This window comes from Trachymyrmex cornetzi, unplaced genomic scaffold (assembly GCF_001594075.2).
Source record: "Trachymyrmex cornetzi isolate Tcor2-1 unplaced genomic scaffold, Tcor1.1 scaffold16, whole genome shotgun sequence".
NCBI classification, from domain to species: Eukaryota; Metazoa; Arthropoda; class Insecta; order Hymenoptera; family Formicidae; genus Trachymyrmex; species Trachymyrmex cornetzi.
This window is the reverse complement of record NW_017296201.1, coordinates 1,302,162-1,324,496: the sequence shown is the minus strand read 5'-3', so window position 1 is coordinate 1,324,496 and position 22,335 is coordinate 1,302,162. Positions and strand designations below refer to the sequence as shown.

At 30.5% G+C, this 22,335-nt stretch overlaps 1 protein-coding gene across 1 annotated transcript; it reads right to left on the bottom strand.

Moving 5' to 3' along the window:
* Positions 1–13,821: 13,821 nt before the first annotated feature.
* Fancd2 (Fanconi anemia complementation group D2) lies at positions 13,822–22,335 on the bottom strand. The gene is made up of 15 exons (XM_018504108.1): positions 21,522–22,335; positions 21,156–21,426; positions 19,786–20,145; positions 19,324–19,681; positions 18,718–19,151; positions 18,548–18,639; positions 18,182–18,356; positions 17,645–17,911; positions 17,201–17,531; positions 16,466–16,781; positions 16,176–16,382; positions 15,809–16,106; positions 15,408–15,625; positions 14,095–14,303; positions 13,822–13,997 (listed from the first exon to the last, which is right to left on the bottom strand). The coding sequence occupies exons 1-15, from the start codon at positions 22,333–22,335 to the stop codon at positions 13,854–13,856; spliced, it is 4,494 nt and encodes a 1,497-aa protein (XP_018359610.1). The 3' UTR covers positions 13,822–13,853.

The window sequence follows — 22,335 nt, the reverse complement described above, 5'->3', positions numbered from 1 at the left end:
ACATTATTAGACGCTCTGACGCTAATTCTAATTGGGGCGTAATAGAACTAACGAAAGAACTCCCAGAACAGGATCGCGTTTCGCCATTTGAGATACAACCATGTAGCAATTTCAATTCGACTGCCTTAGATCGTAAAGCGGTGATGGAGCTTGGATTGTACGTGGTGCAAACAAATTGCCTGTATCTATGTTTGCCCATTATCGGTAACATAATTGTTTAGTGCAATTATAACGACGCGTGATGAGCGTTTTTGGCCATTAGGTGTTCATTTACGGGATTGATCTTCTAACTAGCCCTATTCTCAAACGACGATGATCATCCGGTATATAATAGGCCATATTTCTTCGTTTTCGAGTACAAACATCGTTTTTAAATTCATCCAGCTTTCGTTTACTGCCTACGGATTACGTTTCTCGTCGAGCGATGGTAGTATACACAGGGGAATTATATTATCAAGCTGAAAAGATTTTTAATCATGATACTCTGTACACACAAAACATACAGTTTGGAATGACTATAATCAGAAACTATTATAAGTATTTTAATTGTTTTAGCTGTACATATTGCCTTCGTGCATTTTTGTAACGCTTATTTGTTTTCGAGGACATTTTAAAAGAGGACTGTATATCATTGATCATTTATACGTAGTTCAGTATTTTCTGATAAATTATTGATATAATAACAATAACAATAGTAGTGATAGAACAGAAAAGAGAAAACGGTAAGAGATCCCTTTTCGCTGTAATTCTTTAAGACGATGTGTTCTACATCCTCGAACGCGTTCATCTTTACACAAACCACGTCTATTCAAACGTTTATGAAAGTATTGCTTTACCCACGTTTAGACACAGCCGGATATTGAAAAAGGTACTTTGTTTGAGTATAAACTGTGCTCAGAATTAAGAAATTTAGGCAACGCAGTGCGAGCATCACAGGAACAGCGACATTGACGATGTGAAGGATAAAGAGTCAATATTTTTTTTATAAATAATCTAAATGCATATAATTCCGGACACTTCGACCATTTCAAAACCTATCGTTAATCTAACTAAATTTTATTCTTCCTCTCTCTTTCTCTCTCACTCTTTTTGCCTTTCTCTTTTAATTTTTCTGTTTTTCTAATTTTTATATACTCTCTTGTTTCTCTATCCAGAAAAATTACACGTTCAAAATATCAGTTACAGATCAAAATATTAAGTTTCTTTATTTAAAAGTACTAGTTTATTTTCTTTATATTTTGAGCTATATAAAATAATTTTTGGATATGTGTTTGAGCCACTGAAATATAATAATACTGAAATGAGTGCGGCTCTATGCCATCTTTATTAAGAGTGATCCAAGAGACAGCGTTTCAAGTGATATCTTAATCTTTTTCTAAGCTACACTACGCATGTACAGTAGATGATAGTGAGACTTCTATGATCTCGTAAAAAGTTAAAGTTTAGTGATATATATGTAGGTACGAATATGTATATAAACTGTGGACTTCGCTTCGCGTGGAAGTCGAAAACTCATGTGGAACAGTACAATTATAGACCTCGTTTCGCCTCGTAAACCAATGAATTTTTTTTATTAATGACTTATTAACAAGTAACGAGCACCAACTAAAATCTGTTGGAGGTCACTCAGAGTCATGATCTTGACAATATATGCCAAGGTCAAGGTTATCGAAACTGAGTTCCCTATTGTAAATATTTACCTCATAAAAAGTCGCAATGTCATTATCAAATTGTTATAAAAAGTAACGAAAAAGTAACAGAATATTAACTATTCCATTTCCAGTTAAAAAAATTAAAAAATTAATTTTTTTTTTTTTTAACAAAAAAGGTCAAACTGTATAGAATCCAAATCTGTAAGTGGAAAAAGATTTTGATAACAAAGTTTATCCAAAAAACGTAAAAAAGAATTTTGTAAAAAAGTGTGAAAAAGAATATTTTGTTCTAAAAAATCGTATTTTTGCACAAAAAGCTGAAAAACAAAACTAAGTATCGTTTTAGAAAGAGGAAATCATGAATTTTTAAGAAGAAAAATATGTTTGGTTTTAAAAAGTATAATTATTTGAATAGATGTAAAGTTGAAATACTGAGATATGTTCACTGAATGACATCATCATCAAATGGTACGCTCTCAACTTTCTGAAAATGATTACTATTTTTTTTTTTTTTTAATGTATCTTAATAATTTAAATTATATATTTTTATCGTTATACTTTATGCAGTATAAGTTTTATTGCTAATTTTTTTTGTTAATTTTAATGTAACTATCCGGATTGTGAAAAATGACATTTTTACAATCTGATTGGATAGCTGGATAGACTAGATGGTTTGAATCGCACGTATTATAAAAAATAACCGGATAGTTGCTGAATATTCGGCACATCCATAGTATAAATCAACAAAAAAAGCATTAAAACAAAAAATGTTTTACACTGAAGTGAAAAGATTTTAGAAATGCTCATATACATTAACTTTTAGGTATTTCGTATAGATAACGCTTATATAAAAAAAGAGTAAGAACCCCGATAACTAAACGTGTCAGCACGTATTATGCTATGCTCAGCATACCATACAAGCACTATTCTGTTACTGTGCTATTTTCTGCTAATAAAGCAGATGATGTTTGCATGATACTGTCACTAGTCACGACACAGTCAAAATTTTAGGTTTGATTACTGGCATTTTACAAGTACAATGTTCGCACAGCGCGCAAATCACGATGTGCTATCAGTATATTTGTCAGATACGGAGTTAGCTAAACATCGTAGTGACAAGATTTACTGCACATGTGCATGTATTATGCTGGCGTCGTGTTAAAAATATTTTGTCATCTGGGAATATGTGGCATTACTACTTACTATGTCAAGTTTGAGGTTTATTTCGTTATTTTTGTTATCTTACAAATAAGTTAATTATTGCAAAATTCGTAACAGTATTATAAAAACAGTACATTATAAAAACTAACTATATATTTATCTATAGAAGATATTTTCTAGTTTGTATTTATGTGTTCAAAGTTTTATTTTTTGTTTTTGTTAAAGAAATATAATCCAAAAAAATGTTACAGTATTAACGAATAATGACAGTATTAATGAATAACGAGCGATTGCTAAAATCTGTTTGAGATCACTCAGGGTCATGAATTTGACAACATATGTCAAAGTCAAGGTCATCGGGGCGAGTTTCCTTCATCGTTATATTTATCGAACATAATACTTTTTAGTTTGGGTTTCTACGCAAAGAAAGCATGAAGCTCTTTACTAAAAGCAGTAGGCAAAAATTAGAGAAACAGCTTTCAATTAGAAAAATTGTGAACAGCTTGAAGGATGTTTTCTAATTAGGCAAATTGTGAATGTATGGCTCCTTGTTTTTTAATAAAAGATTAATAAAAAGTTGTTCAAAATCAGGTTACATACTATATAAAGAGATATTTTATTACTGTTGTAAATTAGCCATCGTGGGTGTGCTAGTGAAGTAAGTAGAACATCCACGTCGTGTAACTGTCAATCAAACGCGTTAATCTTTTTTTTAATTTAATCGAATTAAATTAATGGAAGCTGTTTTTCCAGTTTTTGCTGACTTCTTTTAGTATAAAAGTTTTATGTTCTCGCGTAAAAATCGAATTTGCAAATACAAAGTATCATGTTCCATAAAAAAATCGACTTCTGTTCTGAATTTCCATTCCCGTGCGGTATCGAAAATTGAAAATATTACTTGATATACCATTTACTCATAAAAATTTTTCAGCTGTTTTATGAAAACAACTTCCCTTGTTGTAAATGAGTGACGCGAGTTAGTAATTGATTTCGAATAAATAAATAAAATTTTTATTAGAAAACAAGGGGCCATGCACTCGTAATGCTTTGCCTCATTAATATCTTTTAAGGAGTTCACAGAATTTTTGTTAATTAAAAACTGATTTTCAAGTTCTTGCCTACTCTTTGTCAGGTTAAATCAGTGTACAACAGCTTTAATATGCATCAGTGCATACTAGTGTGTCCAATTCGCTATAAGACCTTTTCTCTCTTCTTATTCCTTCGCATTTTCGAAACGTCGAAGTGGCTTATGCAGACGTGTGCTAAATGTGTAAAAATTTTGAGGTAAAAATTTCTTTCTGTTACACGCAAAATAGAAAACTGGGATGAAAATAAGAAAAAGTATGTAAAACGTGTTCAACATTGCCGATGGTGCATAAAAAAAGTGTGTAAGCGTGTGTGTAGATTCATATAATTACGTTTTTTGTATATCGTAATTAGCGATAAAAAAAAAGAGAAACAGGTATCGCGTGCATAGACTATCGAAAAAAAAACAATTAGAAATATAATAAACTGAAAAACTTAAGTAGGAAAAGTATTGAAAGAGGCGAATCTTTCATTGATTAAGAGATCAACTTTATCAAATTTTAATTGAGACTGGGGAGTGTAAAAGGTGAATCGCGCGAGAGGCATTAACAAGCCTGATTATCGTCAGACTAATTATTATCAGCATTGAAATAAATATAAGTTTCTTGCAGGAGATAGAAAAATCGACTGTTTCGCGACTATTACAAATAAGTATATATTATAAGTACAGAGTGCAGGATAGTTTACCATGTGTTATATAATCTCCTCGTGAATTGGAAGAAAAAAGAGGAAAGAAATACATCTTAACCAGCGGTAACTGGATCAGTGCCATGTAAACCGTATGTCTGAACGATAGTACATCCACGAGAAAAAAATATTATTGGTGTTAGCTAACAGCAATCTAATTGAAAATAATTTTGATAATTCAATAACTGTATTAATCTATTAAGGGTGACCTCTGCGCGCATGAGCAGCGCTTTTGATCTAATATTCATTTAACCGCATATATTGACCTAAATATTTTTGTTTAATTTTTGAAGCCACTTTTCAGTTTACATGACGAGCACACAACATTAGTTCACTATGTATATTTTTCGCATTGTTTTACGTGAAATTTCACGAAAAAAATTCTTTAGAACTGTGATGTCCCTCAGTTCGTAGTTGATCTCGATTACAAACGGTATTAGATATTTTATGCATACGTACAGCTTGATCATAATACGCTGATCCATTGAAACTCATCCCTCATTTCGTCGCAATTATTATTTCATATCGTTAAATGCAGGTATGTTTTACGCGAAAGAAAAGAAAAAGAGAAATAAAACAGATTTACGATTTATGGTTTAATAACAAATCACTGCTTGCAATGTATGTTAATAAGGAATGTATGTGATGTGTGGATATATGTATGATGCGTGAAGAGAGACGCCGAATAAAATCGGTCACAGGTAGATACTTTGTATTAAGCTCTCTCGAAGGATATTTTAGTCCCCCTTATATTCTTGTTAGCGAATTTGCAACGCTCGGCGAGAGAACGAAGAGAATATTCATCGCTCCATTATCGCCACAATTTGAGTATTACGTGTGTTCTTCATTTTTAACCGTTTCAGCACAGCGCGGGCGAGAAAAAATTTCGAAGTAATAATTATCGATAACGTCTAAATTACAATGCACACTTTGTATAAATCACTTTCGAGTTCTTGATAGTATTTTGACTTCTCTTGAAACAGAGTATCATACTGTTTTTCAGAGCCAATCTTGGTGTAGATACTATACTTATTGTAATACCGTAGATATGTATATGTACTAATTTATAGAATTGTGCTAGAGATATTTAAACCACGTTGCATTGAGGATCATTAAACGAGCTCCTGGATTAGCGATTCGCGATTGTCCTTTCCTAAATTATTATTAATCCTAATTGTAGACAAAAAGTTAGACCGGATTAATGCCGATTAATGCGACGTCGATGCAACCGGGCCTAAAATGGTCCGGTATGGAAGATTAATGATTAATGGACAGGAACACTTGGGCGCCGAATTTATAATTTTAAGTAATTCTGTTTTCTTTTTCTGTGTATAGCGAGTTATAACTTACCTGTGTATTTACCTGAATAGACTTAAGATTAACCGGTATTTCTTCACACAGAGGTATTCTTCTATAAAAAAAAAAGAAATATAAAACAAAACTGGCCGATATATCATCTATCGCGATACGTCAAATTTCGCAATAAACTTTTTAGATAAGTTTTGATGTGTATGTACAGTGGTTATTGAAATGACACAGTATTCCTCGATATAGATTTACCGTAAGACAATCTACTAACAAACTACCAGCGACAAACACAAAGAATAAAAATCACGATGAAAAATCAATCGTCGATCTTAAAGAGATTAATTATAAAAGAAAGCATTGAGGCGCTATCTCATTTACAAATAACAAAATAAATAATTTTTTTGTTATATCATCTGTTTTCAGAATTTTGTCGCGTGAGTCAAAACAAAACGGCCAAATTGTACATTTCTCTATTAACATTAATTGAAAAATTATTTTTCTACACGGAGAGAATTTTTTCTTAGAATTTATCCTGAAAATATGACAGTCGTGGGACAACATTGTATTTTGAAGAATTTTAACATAAATCCCTCTCATTCATTAATAAAACTACAATAAAGTTTAAAATAAGTTTGATCAATTTTACTGAAGTGCATGGTAAAAATCTTCGAAATACAATGTTGTCCCACGACTGTCATATTTTCAGGGTAAATTTTAAAAGAAAATTCTCTCCGTGTATAAGATAACGTAATAGACACTCCTTGATTGTTCGACTATGTTGCAAATAGAATAAATAACTGTATTTGTTCATTTATACACCTTGAATCTTTCTGATCATTATTATTATTCGGATGTATTATTATTATTATACGTATGTATGTATATCTCATTTGAACTGTATTTCTTAGGATGTAAACCATAAGCTTTTCTAATTGTAAGCCGAATCAGTACAATATCAAGTATGAAATATTTAACTGAAAACTAAAATTTACGAATTGAAAGATAAAAACTGATATCGCTTGTAAAACCTTTGAATGAAGTTCTTTTTCTGTCAAACATCGAATGTTTTTCCTTTGTTAAATGACTTTAAGATCGACGATATGAACTTTCTGCCACTGTACGTTACAAGGAAGGCAATAATCGTGGAAAAATTCGAATGTATTGTGCAGTGACTGCCTTTGTCGATATAATGCAAATGTAATGCCGCTGTGAACTCTCGACAGTTACTTTCATATTTATTCGTACGACTTAGGATGCGAAGACTCAACTTCTCTCTAATAAGCTTTAGCTTGTAGATTCGTTTTAGCAGCGTGCTTGATGTTGAAAGAATTTTTGTCAGTCTCGCGTGTTCGTTAGCTCTTTATCTCATTCTCGTAAATAATTCTAACAGTGGCCGCGAAGTGTAAAAATATGTACGACGTTCGCTGTGTGATGTTATAATGCCAAAGTCCGAACAAGCCTGTTGCATAATTTAATTTATTCGGTGTAAGTTTACGGTCGATCTGCCTATTACTTCTTTGAATGTGCATTGAAAAAAGATGCTCGGACGAGTAAGAATCGAGAGAAATAAATATTAACGCAAAAAAGATGAGTTTTTTGTTAACGTAATACTAAAAAAATATAATCTGTATTATATTAGTCCGTTTAATTAGCGTGAGCGGTATTTTTTCAATGTACAACAGTGCTCATTGTCGGTATTATTTTCTTTACAAATCGCTGTACAACTTTTAGCCACGCTCTATTTATTCGCAATTAATGAATGACGACTGACTCCTGTATGAACTGCAAAAGCAATTTAAATGTAATTGTTGTCGCACGCTTAATATATATTGTATTTGACGAAAAAGAGTATCGCAATCGAAGTGCTTTTAAAAAATCAAACCGACTAATAATAGGTCTGTTTTTTGTTGCTGCACTTTCTGGACTTAATACACACAACGCAATAAATTGAAGTGAAACAAATATACGTTTATTTCACTTCAACTTATTGCACCGATTCAGAGTGCAGCAATAAAAAACAGACTTAATAAGTTAGACATATGATTCAGTCGAAAACATCTTAATTTTATTCGACAATAAATGACACGCTGATTAGAGATTTATAATCTAAGAGTCTACTCGTTTTACAATCTTCTCTCAAAAGACACAGCATTCTTCTTCCCCAAAGAAAAAAAGGAATTCTACGCAAATATATTCTCGAAATATTTATGAAATAGTAACTCGACTAACTAAATGCGCAGGGAGAACACTCTGAGGAACTTTGGATGTTTAATTTAAAATTTGAGAACATCGAATTTACTCGAAAATTTTTATGATATTCAAATAGCAGCCAAGATAAATTGAAAATTGGCAACATTAGGCCTATTCTTTTTGGCTGAACTTTGGCACCAGTTCATCTTTCTTCCTCTTCTTTCTTCCTGGAGAGAAAAGGAAGAAAGATGAACTGGTGCAAAAGTTCAGTCAAAAAGAACAGGTCTACTACCTTCTCCCGAATTTTAAATCGAGCAATGTTGATTGCGCGTACTCGATAGAATCTCAATTAATTAATTAATAATCAATGGAGAGTCGTCCACGAGAACGAGAAGAGAGGAAGCGAATAGAGCGTGACGCTGTTTTCTTTCACGGTGTAAAATCGATTGTGGCGGAAGTACGTCAGAAAGTATTGTAAAATGCACTAACAACATTAATGACTGTAATGACAAATGTACAAAAAAAAACAAAGATAAAAACAAAACGAAATTATGTCCGACACACGCGAGACATCGAGATGTTAACTCGCGGAAGAGACGCTTCACGAGTGGTTGCTAATAATAAAAGAAAAAAAAAACAAAAATGACGAAACAAAAATAAAAGTATACAGCTATACCGCATATGCATGCTATTTTCTTTGAAAAGTTTCTCATCCTTTTAATTACAACTTACAATATTTTATATTTGTAGATCTGTATTCGCATAATTTTTCGTTGACTTTTTAAAAATATTCTGCAAGTTCTTGAGGCACTCCGATGTAGACAAGATGTAATAGCGCATATATAATTAAAGTTTGTATATTATAATTACACTTAATAATGATATACAGGGTGAAGAAAAAGTTCTGGACCGGTGAAATATTTCGAAAACAAGCATTTTTGAGAAAAATGTTTTATATAAAAGTTGTAAAGCTCAAAATTGTCTATTTACTGATCGGTTTGACCTTGATTGGCGTCGCCCAGGTCAGGTCAAGGTCACATCGATTTTTAAAAATAAAACACCCTATTTTTTATTCCACAATGTAATAGTTGTCAAGAACTTTTCAAAACACTGCAATAAAGTTCATTTTTATTAAGTACCTTTCGAATTATGAGGCTTGAAAGTTACAGTACCGGCAGTAACATTATCCGAGGTATTTGGCTGACGATTAAAACCTCTTGAATGTTGTACAAAGTTATGACCTTGATAACATTTGTTAAAATCAGTAGTGGAATTCTGTAACTCGTTATGTAATCGTTGTGTGCTCATAACGACAGTTGCGCAGATATTTTATATAGTAAAAAAGTTGCACAACTGTCGTTATGAGCTCATAACGACTGCATAATGAGTTACAAGAATACAAGACCTTTAATTGAATGACATGGATGAGAATCACTTACTCGTGTTGATAAACAACATTACTTAGGAAATACCATTGGTTTACTCATTTTACTATATTCATCTGATTGTGAGATATTTATTTCGAATTTCATGTTGTAGATATAGATATAGATATACCGACACGAAAAATGTTAACAGCTGTGTAACGCTATCATAGAAACATATTCTGTAACATAGATCTATATTCTATAACGTTACGTCCATGCAATAGTTTCAAATTATAATTAGATTATCAGATACATCTGTATATTAAGTTAAGATATTCTCGCCCTTAATTGTCCTATTAATTAATTAATATCAGGTAATTGTGTGTTCAGTGCCACACATACACGTGAATACAGATCAAGAAAAATAAAGGATCTATTGATACATATATGTCATCGGTCTCAAGGAAAAATTTACTAACATTCGGCAGGCGACGAGATAAAGCGACTTAAGAGTTCGGCTACAAATAAATGATATTCGGTTTTCGAATCTTGATTTAATTATTTCTTCCTTTTCCTTCGAATTGCAAATATGCAATTTATTTCGATTGTCTTATCTTTCATCAATTTGACTCAATAAGAATTAATGTACAGCGCTCCCAAGATTGATTGGCACACTAAATACAAAACAATCTTATTTTACAAAAATCGAGATTTGTCCTTAAGGCCAATGACGTAAGCTGATGATTGGCTAATAAATTATAAGTATCTTTATTGCGCGCAGCATGATTCTCCCATAGAAGCGCTACGAGTTTCGTGCACGAGGAATCCGCTCTCCGCCGACCTCGTCAATGAATGTTTTGTATTTTTTTCAGGTGGTAGCCAATCGGTGGCCAGTTACGAAGATCTGAGCTCCAGCAGTTTCAGTTCTGCAAGTAGGGCATCCCTGGATGCGAGGAGTTCACCGACACCGTCGTATGGAGCTGAGAACATGATGGTATTTCCCGGAGATAGTAGTGGCTCCATTTGAGATTATTTGAGATGCGCAGCCATGCTGCCCAAGTGGCTGCGTTGCCTCAGGTAAAGAAAGAGCAAGGGCAGAAAGAAGAAGATGAAGAGGAAAAATTCTTCTTAGAAGAAGCCTCGCTCGAACAAGGAAGACCGATTCGCTGTGCCGTGCCATCACTTAGTTTTGTCGTTTTAAGCCCGTCAACTACACAAAACTCTCTTTTTCTAAGGTTTCGTTGATATGGAATACATCACACAGTGAGACGGACGAGAAACACAAAGTGCATCAGCGGAATGAATAAGTAAAATGAGGATAATTCGCGCGTATATTATGTGTGTATGAGGACAATGGGAGAGATGTTAATAACAAGGAGTGCAATGTTGAAGGAAGAAGGGTAGATGAGGAAAGGTTTCCAGCCACACATGTGAGTTGGCCGTGACTTTTTTATAAAGCGCGTGTAAATGTACAGAAAAATGCGTTTTTCTTTCCATGAATCACAGCGTTTCGTTATCTTGTTTCCTCTTGTTGCATATTCCATATTCACCTACTCCGTTCGCTTATTCTTGCCTGCGATCGTACGGAACACGATGTTGTTCTCTGATACAACTCTCTACAATTCGTATCAGATTACGCATTAGAGATTAAAAATTGGAAATTTGAAATTAGAATTCAATCAAAACGGATTAAAATTAAAATTATCTAATTGAAATTCTATTCTTCAATTTTACAATCTTCAGTGCGTAGTCTGATGCAAGTTTAAGAGAGGACCTCGTACAAAAGCTAGTGGGGTAGGAATGAGTGACTTTTGTTGCGTACATCTCGCATCTTATACAAGAAAAAAAAAAGAGGATCCGAGCTTTATGATAGCCGTGACAAAATTTCGTTTCTCGATCGCGCTATATTAACGTCTAATTGTAAGAGACTATTTTGCGGTAAAGTTACAACGCTGATCAGTCCCTATATTTTTGTACCCAAATATGCAGTCTGCGTTTGTGATAATTGCATTTTGTACACATCTCTTTTCCCTCCTCGTGCAATTTGTCGGTGTGTAATGCTCGCGATTTGTTATTCGAATATAAGATTATTCTCGTGATTTTTTCGTGAACATTATTTGTTCTCGCTCATGTTCTTTCCTAGCTAACGCTAAATATTCCTGAAATATTCCTAAAATCTCAAAATGATATTCTAAAAATATTCCGGAATATTCCAAAATATTTTCAAAATGTAAGAGCAACATTCAAATAATCGTCAAATATTCCATTCATACGTCGTTACATATTCGGAAAATGTTTCATATATTTTCTGTAAAATTGTAATTTTCAGAGAAATTCCAGGTCCGGAGATCCTTGAATTAATTTTTAAACGAAATTATAGTGTTAAAAATACAAAATTCATTTATGTTCACCTTGGACTAAAATTTTGGAGTCATATTTCACGAAATGCTGCGTTCTTTTCCGTAATTCATACTGCTCGTGAGTGAGTGATTTAGATATATACAAGAAGTATTCATACAATATTTCGTAAATTCATTAATATTCGAACATTCTGTAAAAATTTTTTACTGTTCCGAAGTTTTCGACTTATTGGGTACATAAATCGAACTTTTCATGAATAACTAGCTTTAGTTGGGTTCATTGCATATCGATCATTTCAGACGATTTTCATGGAAAGAATGGTTCTACTGAAGTACATAAAAATTAAGTAATAATTAGACTAGATAGAGATCTGAAAATAATTATGTTGGACCATTAGAATAATTATGTAGGACCCTCAAGCATAATAATGCTGTAAAATATTTTGACATTTTAGTAACGGAGACTTGAGCATCCAATATAATTACTTAGATGGTCAAACATAATTCTTTTTACGTACTATACAGCAAAACCATTCTTTTTGCGTACGATGTGTTTGCTCGACAAATACACAGATGCGCAACTGCGTGTAATAAATGGTAGCATTAATATTTCATCAGATTGATTAAAAATTTAATATTTCTGTAGAGAAAGAAAGTGAACGAAACAACCAATAATCGTTGATTCTTATTTTTCAATCCCGGAGAGAGAGAGAGAGAGAGAGAAATTGAAATGAATGAGTTCTAATTAGATATATTAGGTTTGTTTTTTATTTCTGCACTAAACTGCTCTTTCTCGAAGTAAATATTTTTACAGTGTATTTGCGTTATTGTTGGATGGAAAACACATCATCTGAGGGTGATTTAACGTGAAAAAGATCATATATCATGGACACTGAATAAAACTTCCTTCGAGGTTCTTATTCCATTATTCGCTTATAAGCGATTGATCTGTTTGTCGTGTAATATCCCAGATCGAATGGGAGTTCTCGATAATTTAAAATAGCAGCGGGACGCAATATGGACAAGGTCGGTTTAATGGGTACTAAGTATAGATCCCGATAAAATCTTGCAAGAAACGTAAACGTGTGCGATAAAGATAGCGTCTCAGAGTACAATGAAAACTTGGCAATTTATATGTATATGTACACGTAAATAGATATTTTCTGTTTCTCTCTCTCAAACACACACACACACAGAGCGAAATCACGAATATAAGGATCTTTCCCTTGAACATTGATGAAATTTCATCAAATTTCTTTCGTCTTTTTCGATATTATATCAGCTTTGTAGATTAAATTTCGTTTATTTCTTCAACTCCTTGCTAGAATTGCTATATTAAAAGTTTACCGGATATTTTTTCTTTGGAATCAAAATTTAAACGGATAAAACCGAACAGAATTAGTAATAATAAAATTAAAGTAATATGCACTTTAGGGGAATCCGATCACTTTGACCTTGACATATGTTATCAAGGTCATGATTTTTAACAGATCAGTTACTTTTAACAGTAACTTTTAACAATTTTACCAGGCGCTCGTTGTTTGTTAAAAAATTAATAAGAAATAAAGTTTATAACACCAACGTTTTGTGAACCTTGCTGTTCACTTCGTCAGGGTGAGGAGCGCACTGATACTGAGCTGCTCCTCCGGAGGACTCCGTTTATATACACTCTGTTAAGAGGGGGATATTTGGGGCGTTAGCTCCGGGACAGGGTTCTTAGCTATTAATAGAAAAAGAAGAAACAAGAAGAAGAAGACTATGACCGTCGCAGTGCGACGCCATGCGTTTTCTCAACTTTGAACTCAATTTTTTATGTATTCCTGACATGTAATTTTAAGCACTCGGAATCCTCATTTTAAAATTAATTACAAGAAAGGAATAATATTTATTTTACCTTCCATGAACACAACAAAAACAGACCTTTTCGTAACATGCTTCTTTTTAATAAAAAAAAGTTTAGTATGCTATAATTTAACGCAATATTTTAATAACATATTATTTCTGTAATTAAATCACAGAATATTATATTCTTTCTCATACGACTACAAGTCATCAACATTATCATTTTCGTCTTCTATTTCTTCTAAATTTTCGTCTAAATCGGAGTCAAAAATTTCAGACGATGCATTTGTTAATTCTTCCGAATTTGTATTCATGTCTGGTAAAGTAGTTTCCTCTGATGATGTCTAGAAAAATAATAAATTCATTTTTATTAGCAAAGTTTTGTTTCATTCAATACAAATATGCAAAACAAAATAAATTAAAATCTAAAATGATAAAAACCTGCGAAAAAATTTCCTGGCCATCTAAATTCTTATTGACAAGATTTCCCATCCAAAATGCTGTTGCACTATCGTTAAGGACCAACATTCCTTTGACACTATAAACTAATTTCTCTAATGTAGATTTCGCTATAGGCACATATTTAAACAATAGTAAATTCCTTTTTTCTGTGCAGTCGCAACATATGGCATGTAAGTATCGTGTACCACCTAAACATGACATGTATGATGAATAAATTAGAAAACTAATCTTTTTACTTATTTTTGTTATTAGGAGCTGCGATCGATTTGAATGCTCACGCACTGTAAATTTCATTCTATTTTTTATCGTACACATGTAGAAAAAAATAGAATGAACTTACAGCGTGTGAGTGTCCAAATGCAGCCAGGGGGTTTTCTATTGTAGAATGTTTTATAATTCAAGATTTCAACTTAACTAAAAGATTTTTTGATAAATTTAGAAACAATTATTTTAACAAAAATGTTCAGATAATTTTTTATGACTACAAAACGATTAAAAACGTTTTTTAAAAACGAAAAGTTTTTTATGAATTAGATAAATAGATCAGAGCTATCAATTAAAATATATCTGCTACTTTAGATATGCTTACAACTTTAATAAAAAAATACAAAACTCATTTAAGCAAAAAATTTTGTCTATTTTAGGTCTCTTACGACTAATGACAAATTTTATATACTCAGGATGTTTACTAAAATCTTGTAAAAAAATTCTCAAGTTTTTTTTCTAAGTATTTTTCTCAAAATTCCAGGTAAGGTTAAAGAATTTTTTTATATAATTTTGAAATAAATTGGAGTCTAAGTAACGCAAACAAACTAAATATTGTAAACTAGTGGGAAATAAAGTACTAATTATTTTCTACGATTGGAGTCGCGAAAAAGTATTGTGTAGTGTTCGATTTACATGCCTCGATTGAATTCTTGCTTATAATGAACAAAGAATTTTCAGTTTAACATTATAATTAATACCCTGGACATTGAGAAAAAAAATATTGTTAATATATTTTTCTAATGTTTCAAAGAATATCTCTAAATAGTGTCAACTTAAAAAATTTTATGGAACATCTTGATTTTTTAACAATAATTTTTCATTTTAGCTAAGTTCCGTTATTAGCCGCAAGGAACTCCGAATTCATATAAACATGGGCAAATTTCTTTATAACAATAAATTTTTGTTTACATTTCCATTGCAATAAGGAAACATTGATTCTAAATTTGTCAAATAATCTATTAAAATAAGATTGTTTTTATGGAATTATTCCATAATTCTTATCAATAAAAATAGTTATTCCTTACTTTGCATCATTTTTAAAATACTAGTTACATCGTCTGTTTGATACTTCAGATTATATTCAAATATTGGCATACCAATATTTAGAAATTGTTTTATTAACACTGGCATGTAACGCAAAAATAATTGTATGATAGTGTTTGTTTTCAAAGTTTTACAAATTTGCACAAGTTTCTGAACATTTAAAGTAATATTGTGCCATATCTTTATTCTTTTTGGATCTCTAAAAAAAAAAGGGGTTTGCTCAATAAATTTTAAAACAACTTATATATGTATTCATATTAATAAATCCTTAAAAATAATTCTATATAAAACAATAATAATATAATAATAATTTAAAATTCGTTGGACATTTTTTAAAATAAATTTGACTTCTACATTAAAAAAGAAATAAAATAATACTTACGAGTTGACCGCTAATAACGATATGTTTATACCTTTAATTAAACCGTCAAATAGTTTCTTATATAACAAATTAAAAATATTTCTTTTCACAGAAGGTATTCTTGTTACAGAGCTTTGAATATTTTCAAAATTGTTGACTTCATCTGGTAACCATTCTAAAACTGATGTTACTGTATCTAATGGCGACGGTTCATTATCTATCCAGTTATTTAATAACTGAATAATAAATAACCTATATTGAGAACCAGTATGTTTGTCTTCGGGCCACTCCAAGCAAAGAAATCCATATGCTAATTTTGCTGAAATCCATAATATAATGAAAAAATTTGCAAAATTTTTAACGTTTATCAAATACTTATAACATTTACCATGTTTACTCTTATGCTCTTGGATATAAGTCTCAGAATGTTTCATTAATGATTGGCATATATTGACAAGAGCAGCAGCTAATGCTATTTCGGTAGCAATATCTGTTAACGATTCAAAATATTTGTATGATTCTGCAACAAGTTCCTTACAAGATCGCAATGAAGTATTTTCTTCATTGACTTGTTTAGCTAAACTACGTAATCCCTCTGAAAAATCAATAAAATATGAGTAATATATATCTATATATTAGATACTTAATTTTTATAATTAGTCAACAAAAATAACACACCGCGTAACAATGTATTGTATGTTACACTCGAAAATCCTTTCCAATTAAAAATACTGGTGAGGAGGCGCAATAATAATTTTGCACCTTTTCGAAAATTATAATTGTCATCTTGTCTTAATTTGCTGACAACATCGTCCAATTTTGAACAGATATTTGGTAATAAGTATATTAAATCTTTCACAAAGCTCTCAGAAGGTTCATTTTCGAATATTGCCAAAAGTTCTTTTACAATAAAACATACTTGTTTCATGGATATGGCTTGTGTCTCAGATTGCGATGTCTGCAAGTCTATTTTAATATCCAAAAGGCAGGCTATCTAAATATCATTACATGGTATTTTCAAATATGATCAGTATTCGTAACAATAATTTAAAAATGTATCTCAAGATCACTTAGATATCTTTCTAATTGCAAATCGAAAATATATGTAATAAAAATGGCAATACGAACAAATACTAGATGAAAGCAACATACAATTTTTATTGCCTTAAAGAATAAATAAATGAAGAAAATGTAAACGTTTTAATTATTTGTTTTGGGTTCTTTTCAGTAAAATCTCAATTAGTAATTGTGTCGAGTTTACTGTTATTATTCTATTTCTGATAATATAATACAACAATAATCACTTATAAACTCTATAAAAATTTTCATTACTTGGATTTTTTCTACATATACTTGAGATTTATTAAAAATAGAAGTGTCTTGTATATATGTACAAACTATTATTCTTGATACCTTTGCGTCAAATTTTCTGAAATATGCTGGATTTTTGGAATACAGTATAGAATCTATCTCCTCTTCATCCTTCATCGTCACAGAAGTGTTTATTTTCTTTTCTTTTGTAGGTTTCTTTCCTTTTTTACTAATTTTCTTTTCAATTTTTACAAACGGCGGCAATGGAAAATAATGGAAATAACATGGTGGTGGTTGATATTTAGTGTCACATAATGGTAGCAACATATTAAATTCACTTTGCAAATATATCAAAGTATCTAAACGTTTTAATACTTGTCCTCGCAATAAAGGATCAGTTTGCGTGACAAAGCCCGAGATTATTTCTCTAAACCTGTAACATTTCCCTGGCAGTTATTTACAATTTTAGCTGAACTTAAAAAATAGGTACATAGAAATTATGTGCATGTTATTGCATCATAAAAAAAGATTTAATTAAATACTTACCAATTAATACCACATACAATAAGATCTAATGTTGTACATTCTGGTACATCAAAGTTTTCTGGCATTAACATTCCGCATCCCAAAAGAGCATCTATATCCTCTAAATCTCCATGTTCACTAAGTCTCATACAACACGTCTTAAGAAGTCGAAATAGTATTGATGCAATTGGACCATTTCTTTTATTCCCAAAATTTAATACGCAGTTTTGGGGTGCAAATTGCTCATTTTCTGCATTATTTAGCCCAAATTTGGGTACTAGAGCTTCCCTGATAAAAAAATATGTATATTTATTTAGACTTGTCTTTCTTTTATATTTTATAATTAAACATCATCATTACAATTATTATATAATTAATCAACCAAGGTTAGCATCTTTTTTCCCCACTAACCGAACAACCTTTGCCTGAATATTTTTATTTTAAATTTAAAGATTTCGAGGAAATCTTTAAATTGGCTGGATAAATTAAAATCCACCTGTACACATATACATATACTTTATATAGTGTATACAGTATAATATTACATAACGTATTTACCTGGTTTGTACTTCATCTGTCATATATGTATTAACAAACTCATTTTCAATGTAGCTATTTATCTTTTTGATGAAAACAATATTGATATGTTCAGTTTGTTCAATTACTTGTGTTAGTTGATCATAGAACAAAGACTGCGATTTATAACAACTCTTTACGTTCATCATTACCTTACCTACAAATGTACAAAACATTTCTATTAAAAGTTAATAAATTTTTCATTACTATATTTACAGTTATAACAATTTAGGAAAAAAATATTCAACAAAGAACATTAAACTTTATCATGAATCCATTTTTGAGATTTATATACTGTATGCACGCGCATGTATATACAATTTTTTAAATTACATAAAATAAACGTACTAAATAACTTCAGAGCTTGATCGCATGTTTCAGCTTTTCCTGCTAAATGTTTTATTGCCATTACTGCTCCCATAACACCTTTACATTTTGTACTGAAATGTGTAATCCAATATGTACATTATAAAAACTTTAAAAATATTATTCTAATTTTAATTTTATACTTGGCTTACACTGGTTTCGCAATAGATAATTGTTTTTGCAACAATATAAACAAGTCTTCTCGTAAAGATTCTGAAGTGGAATTATCAGTTAGACATAAACCATGCAACAAATCACTCAAAGTGCCAACTTCTTCTAGTCCAAAGCAATCGACTTTTTCTAATAAAATTCTCAAATGATTACAATGTGATACTAAACAATCTCTTTCTATTGTATTCTCTGCCATTTTGCAAAGTACAGTCAGTGCATGTTTCACAGTTTGATCATTATTACCCATGAGAAGAATGATATTTTTTATAATCTCACGTTGCTTAAACGATGTTTCTTTTTGACTGAGAAACTGTAATCGGAACCATTCTATTGCAAAAATAATAAACACACGTTCTTCAGATTTTAATAGTTTACTCGCTAATTGTAACATTGGTATTTGTAATTCACGAACAACCTAAAAAGATGCATATGAAATACAATGCAATAACGTATATAATTATATATATATATATATATACACAATATTGCATTTCCCTCTCTAATCAAACTTATCTACTTATGTATATAAAATTGTAATTTTTGTCAAATAAGGGCAAATTTTTTTGGTATATAACACATATGCAAACCTCTTTATAATCATTGTAAAGCGTATGAAGCAGACTTATCCTGTAAAAACCAGATCGTATATTTTGTTTCAACAAGGCTTCTGCATTTTTTTGCTTCATTGTCCCAGAATATATTAAAATCAAAATAATTAAATCCAATGGTTTTGGATTTTTATTAATATTTTTTATAACTGTTATTGCGGTATCCGTCACGTCTCTAGCTGATAACATACATATCTTTAATGTTTTAATCATCCGTACTTGATTTTTGTAACAGTTTTCAGCGTCATCGCCAGCAAGAGGCTGCATTTCTACATTACGCAATATAAGTAACATTTGTTTGATAACATCAGAACATATATAATCGTTTAAAAGAAATCTGCAAGATAATTAAAAAAAGATATTATATTATCATAACTAAATATTAAAAGCACAAGTAATAAATATTAAAAGCACAAGTAATAAATTTGAAATTAAATGTACCTGATAACAATTGGTATAAGTTCTAGTTTTATATTTGTTTTTAACAAATGTAATATTTTAATTTGATATTCTTCCAAATACTCCTTGCCAAGATTAAAACTGGCAATACAATTCAAAATTACACTTATCAACTCGCAATTTTCCTCCAACATTTTCGTTAAAACTTCAACGATAATCTGATGCTGAGCATCTGACAAAATATCAGGCAGGAATAAAATAAGTTCACATTGAAACCATGATGGACATGTTTCTAATAGCTGTTGTATGTTTGTAGTTAGTATATCAATATCAGTTATAGTATCCAAAAAGCGAAATTGTTGTAATAATAATACAGCCCAAGGTACCTCATCTAGATTATCTCTATATAAAAATACATGCAATATGTATTTATTAAAATGTGACTGTCTTTTTTCAATTTTATAATCCACAAGACATAATAAGCAACAGAATTAAAATATGAGTTTGATAAAGGCTGTGGAAGTCAACGCAGTTATCGGTGTAAAATTAGATTATATATTTTACAATTTATTGATAAGAGAATGATTGGCTCTCACAGTCTTTGTTTCAAAATTATATTTTAAATTTTGTCTAATATATTTTTGATTTGATGCATACTTTCAGGAATAACAGCTTGTAACATTTTAAATGATCCACTCTGTATATACAGGGTGTCTATAAAGGTTAATCAAGTAAATAAAAAATGTTCATGTAAACTTATGTCCAAAAATGATTCATTAAAAAATTATAACCATTCAAAAATCTACAAATAAAATTGTTCTTAATAATAAGTCATGTTTATGTGAAATTGATAAAAATAGAGGATGTTTTGAAAGAGATAGTATATCTCAAAATGTATTATTTATTACAACTTTAATATAGGATTATTCAAAAGAATTTGACAATAATTAATTCGACGAATGAAAATCTATAATGAATTTCTGCATTCCTACAGAATAAAGAAATTTCAACAAACTATTATAATTTATAAAATATACGGACCAAGATGTGTATGTGAACAATAACTAAAAATCATTTATTTCTGATTTCCTCTTACAAATTATAAGAAAAGTTCTGTTCACAAATCATTGAATGTTTATAACTTTTCATTAACATTGTATTAATTTGGTAATTAATTGGGTAATTTTAATTTGGTAATTAACATTGTAGTAATTTAAATCAATCTTTACAGAGATATACATGACCATGAATATAAATTCATCAAACATCAAAATTATTTCAATTAATTTAAATATCAATAGATACACAAAAGAAAATCTTTTTACTTATTTGTGAGTAGATTATTATAATTTGTCAAAAATATTCGAATTCAAGTTTAGAAAAATTTTTTTTATATAGATTTTAATACTTACACTAAAAGAACAGATTCATTAAGTTTAGATATGAACATATTATATGTATCTGCTTGAATTTCTGGAACTTCTAACAGAATTCTTGCAAGAGTTATTTTGCTTAGAACACTGAAACTATTATTATCAGATATTTCCATATCATTTAACATGTTCAAAAAATTTTCGTCACGTATAATATATTCCTCTATCGAATCAATTACATCCTTTTTTTGGTATTGCTTTGAATTTAATACTTTTCTCATCTTGCGTTTAGCAATGGATGGAGGAACAACTGTATAAAAAAAATTTAACATGTAAAACATAAATTTATACATTTTCCTTATTTTTAATTAAAGAATAAGAGATGTATATGTTAAGGAAACTTACTAAGTGTATGTATGTCAGTCGACAATATAATACCACATTTTTGTAAAAAATTAAAAAAAATAGATGGTTCCTGAAAAACTTGCTCTTTTGAAAGATGTTGCTTATTTGACTTTGAAACTGGTTGCAATTCTTTATCTTGTTGTTTTTTCTGAGAAATACGAGGTTCTATAAGTATTCTACTAGTGGATGGTTCTTGACATATTTTTCTAGGAGAACTACGACTGATATTAGTATCTGGAGTAATACACTTTGTGTTTCTATCAAGTGCAATTTTATTCTGTTTCTTCTTTGCAATGTTACGATCATTGTATGAAATATCAAAATTATTATCTGAAGCTGAATCTTCGGATAAATAATTCACACTTCTATTTTTCGATGTAACTGATTTTTCTACAGATGGATTAGTAGTGTCCAAAGTCTTATTTGCCATCGTTACACGATTTCTTGACAAACGAATATTCTCTTGGTTAAAAGATGTATTTGCTAACACTTGACTATTAAGCTGTTTGGATGTTCTCAATACCTTAGAGGTAACTGGACACTCATCTGTTTCTGATATATTCTCAGTTTCACAAAAACTTCTTTTTTTACTTTTAATAGATAAATTCTTTTCTTTAGAATTGATATTTAATGTTGTTGACCTATCTGACAATTCACCTTCATAAAAAGATTCACTCCTTTCCTGTGTTGCAACATTTGTCATGCAAGAATCTATTTGTTTATTGCTAGAGCTACTTCTCTCCAACGATTGATTACTTAATTGTATATCTTTATGTAAACTACTGTTTCTTAATATTAATTTTCTTTTATCCAT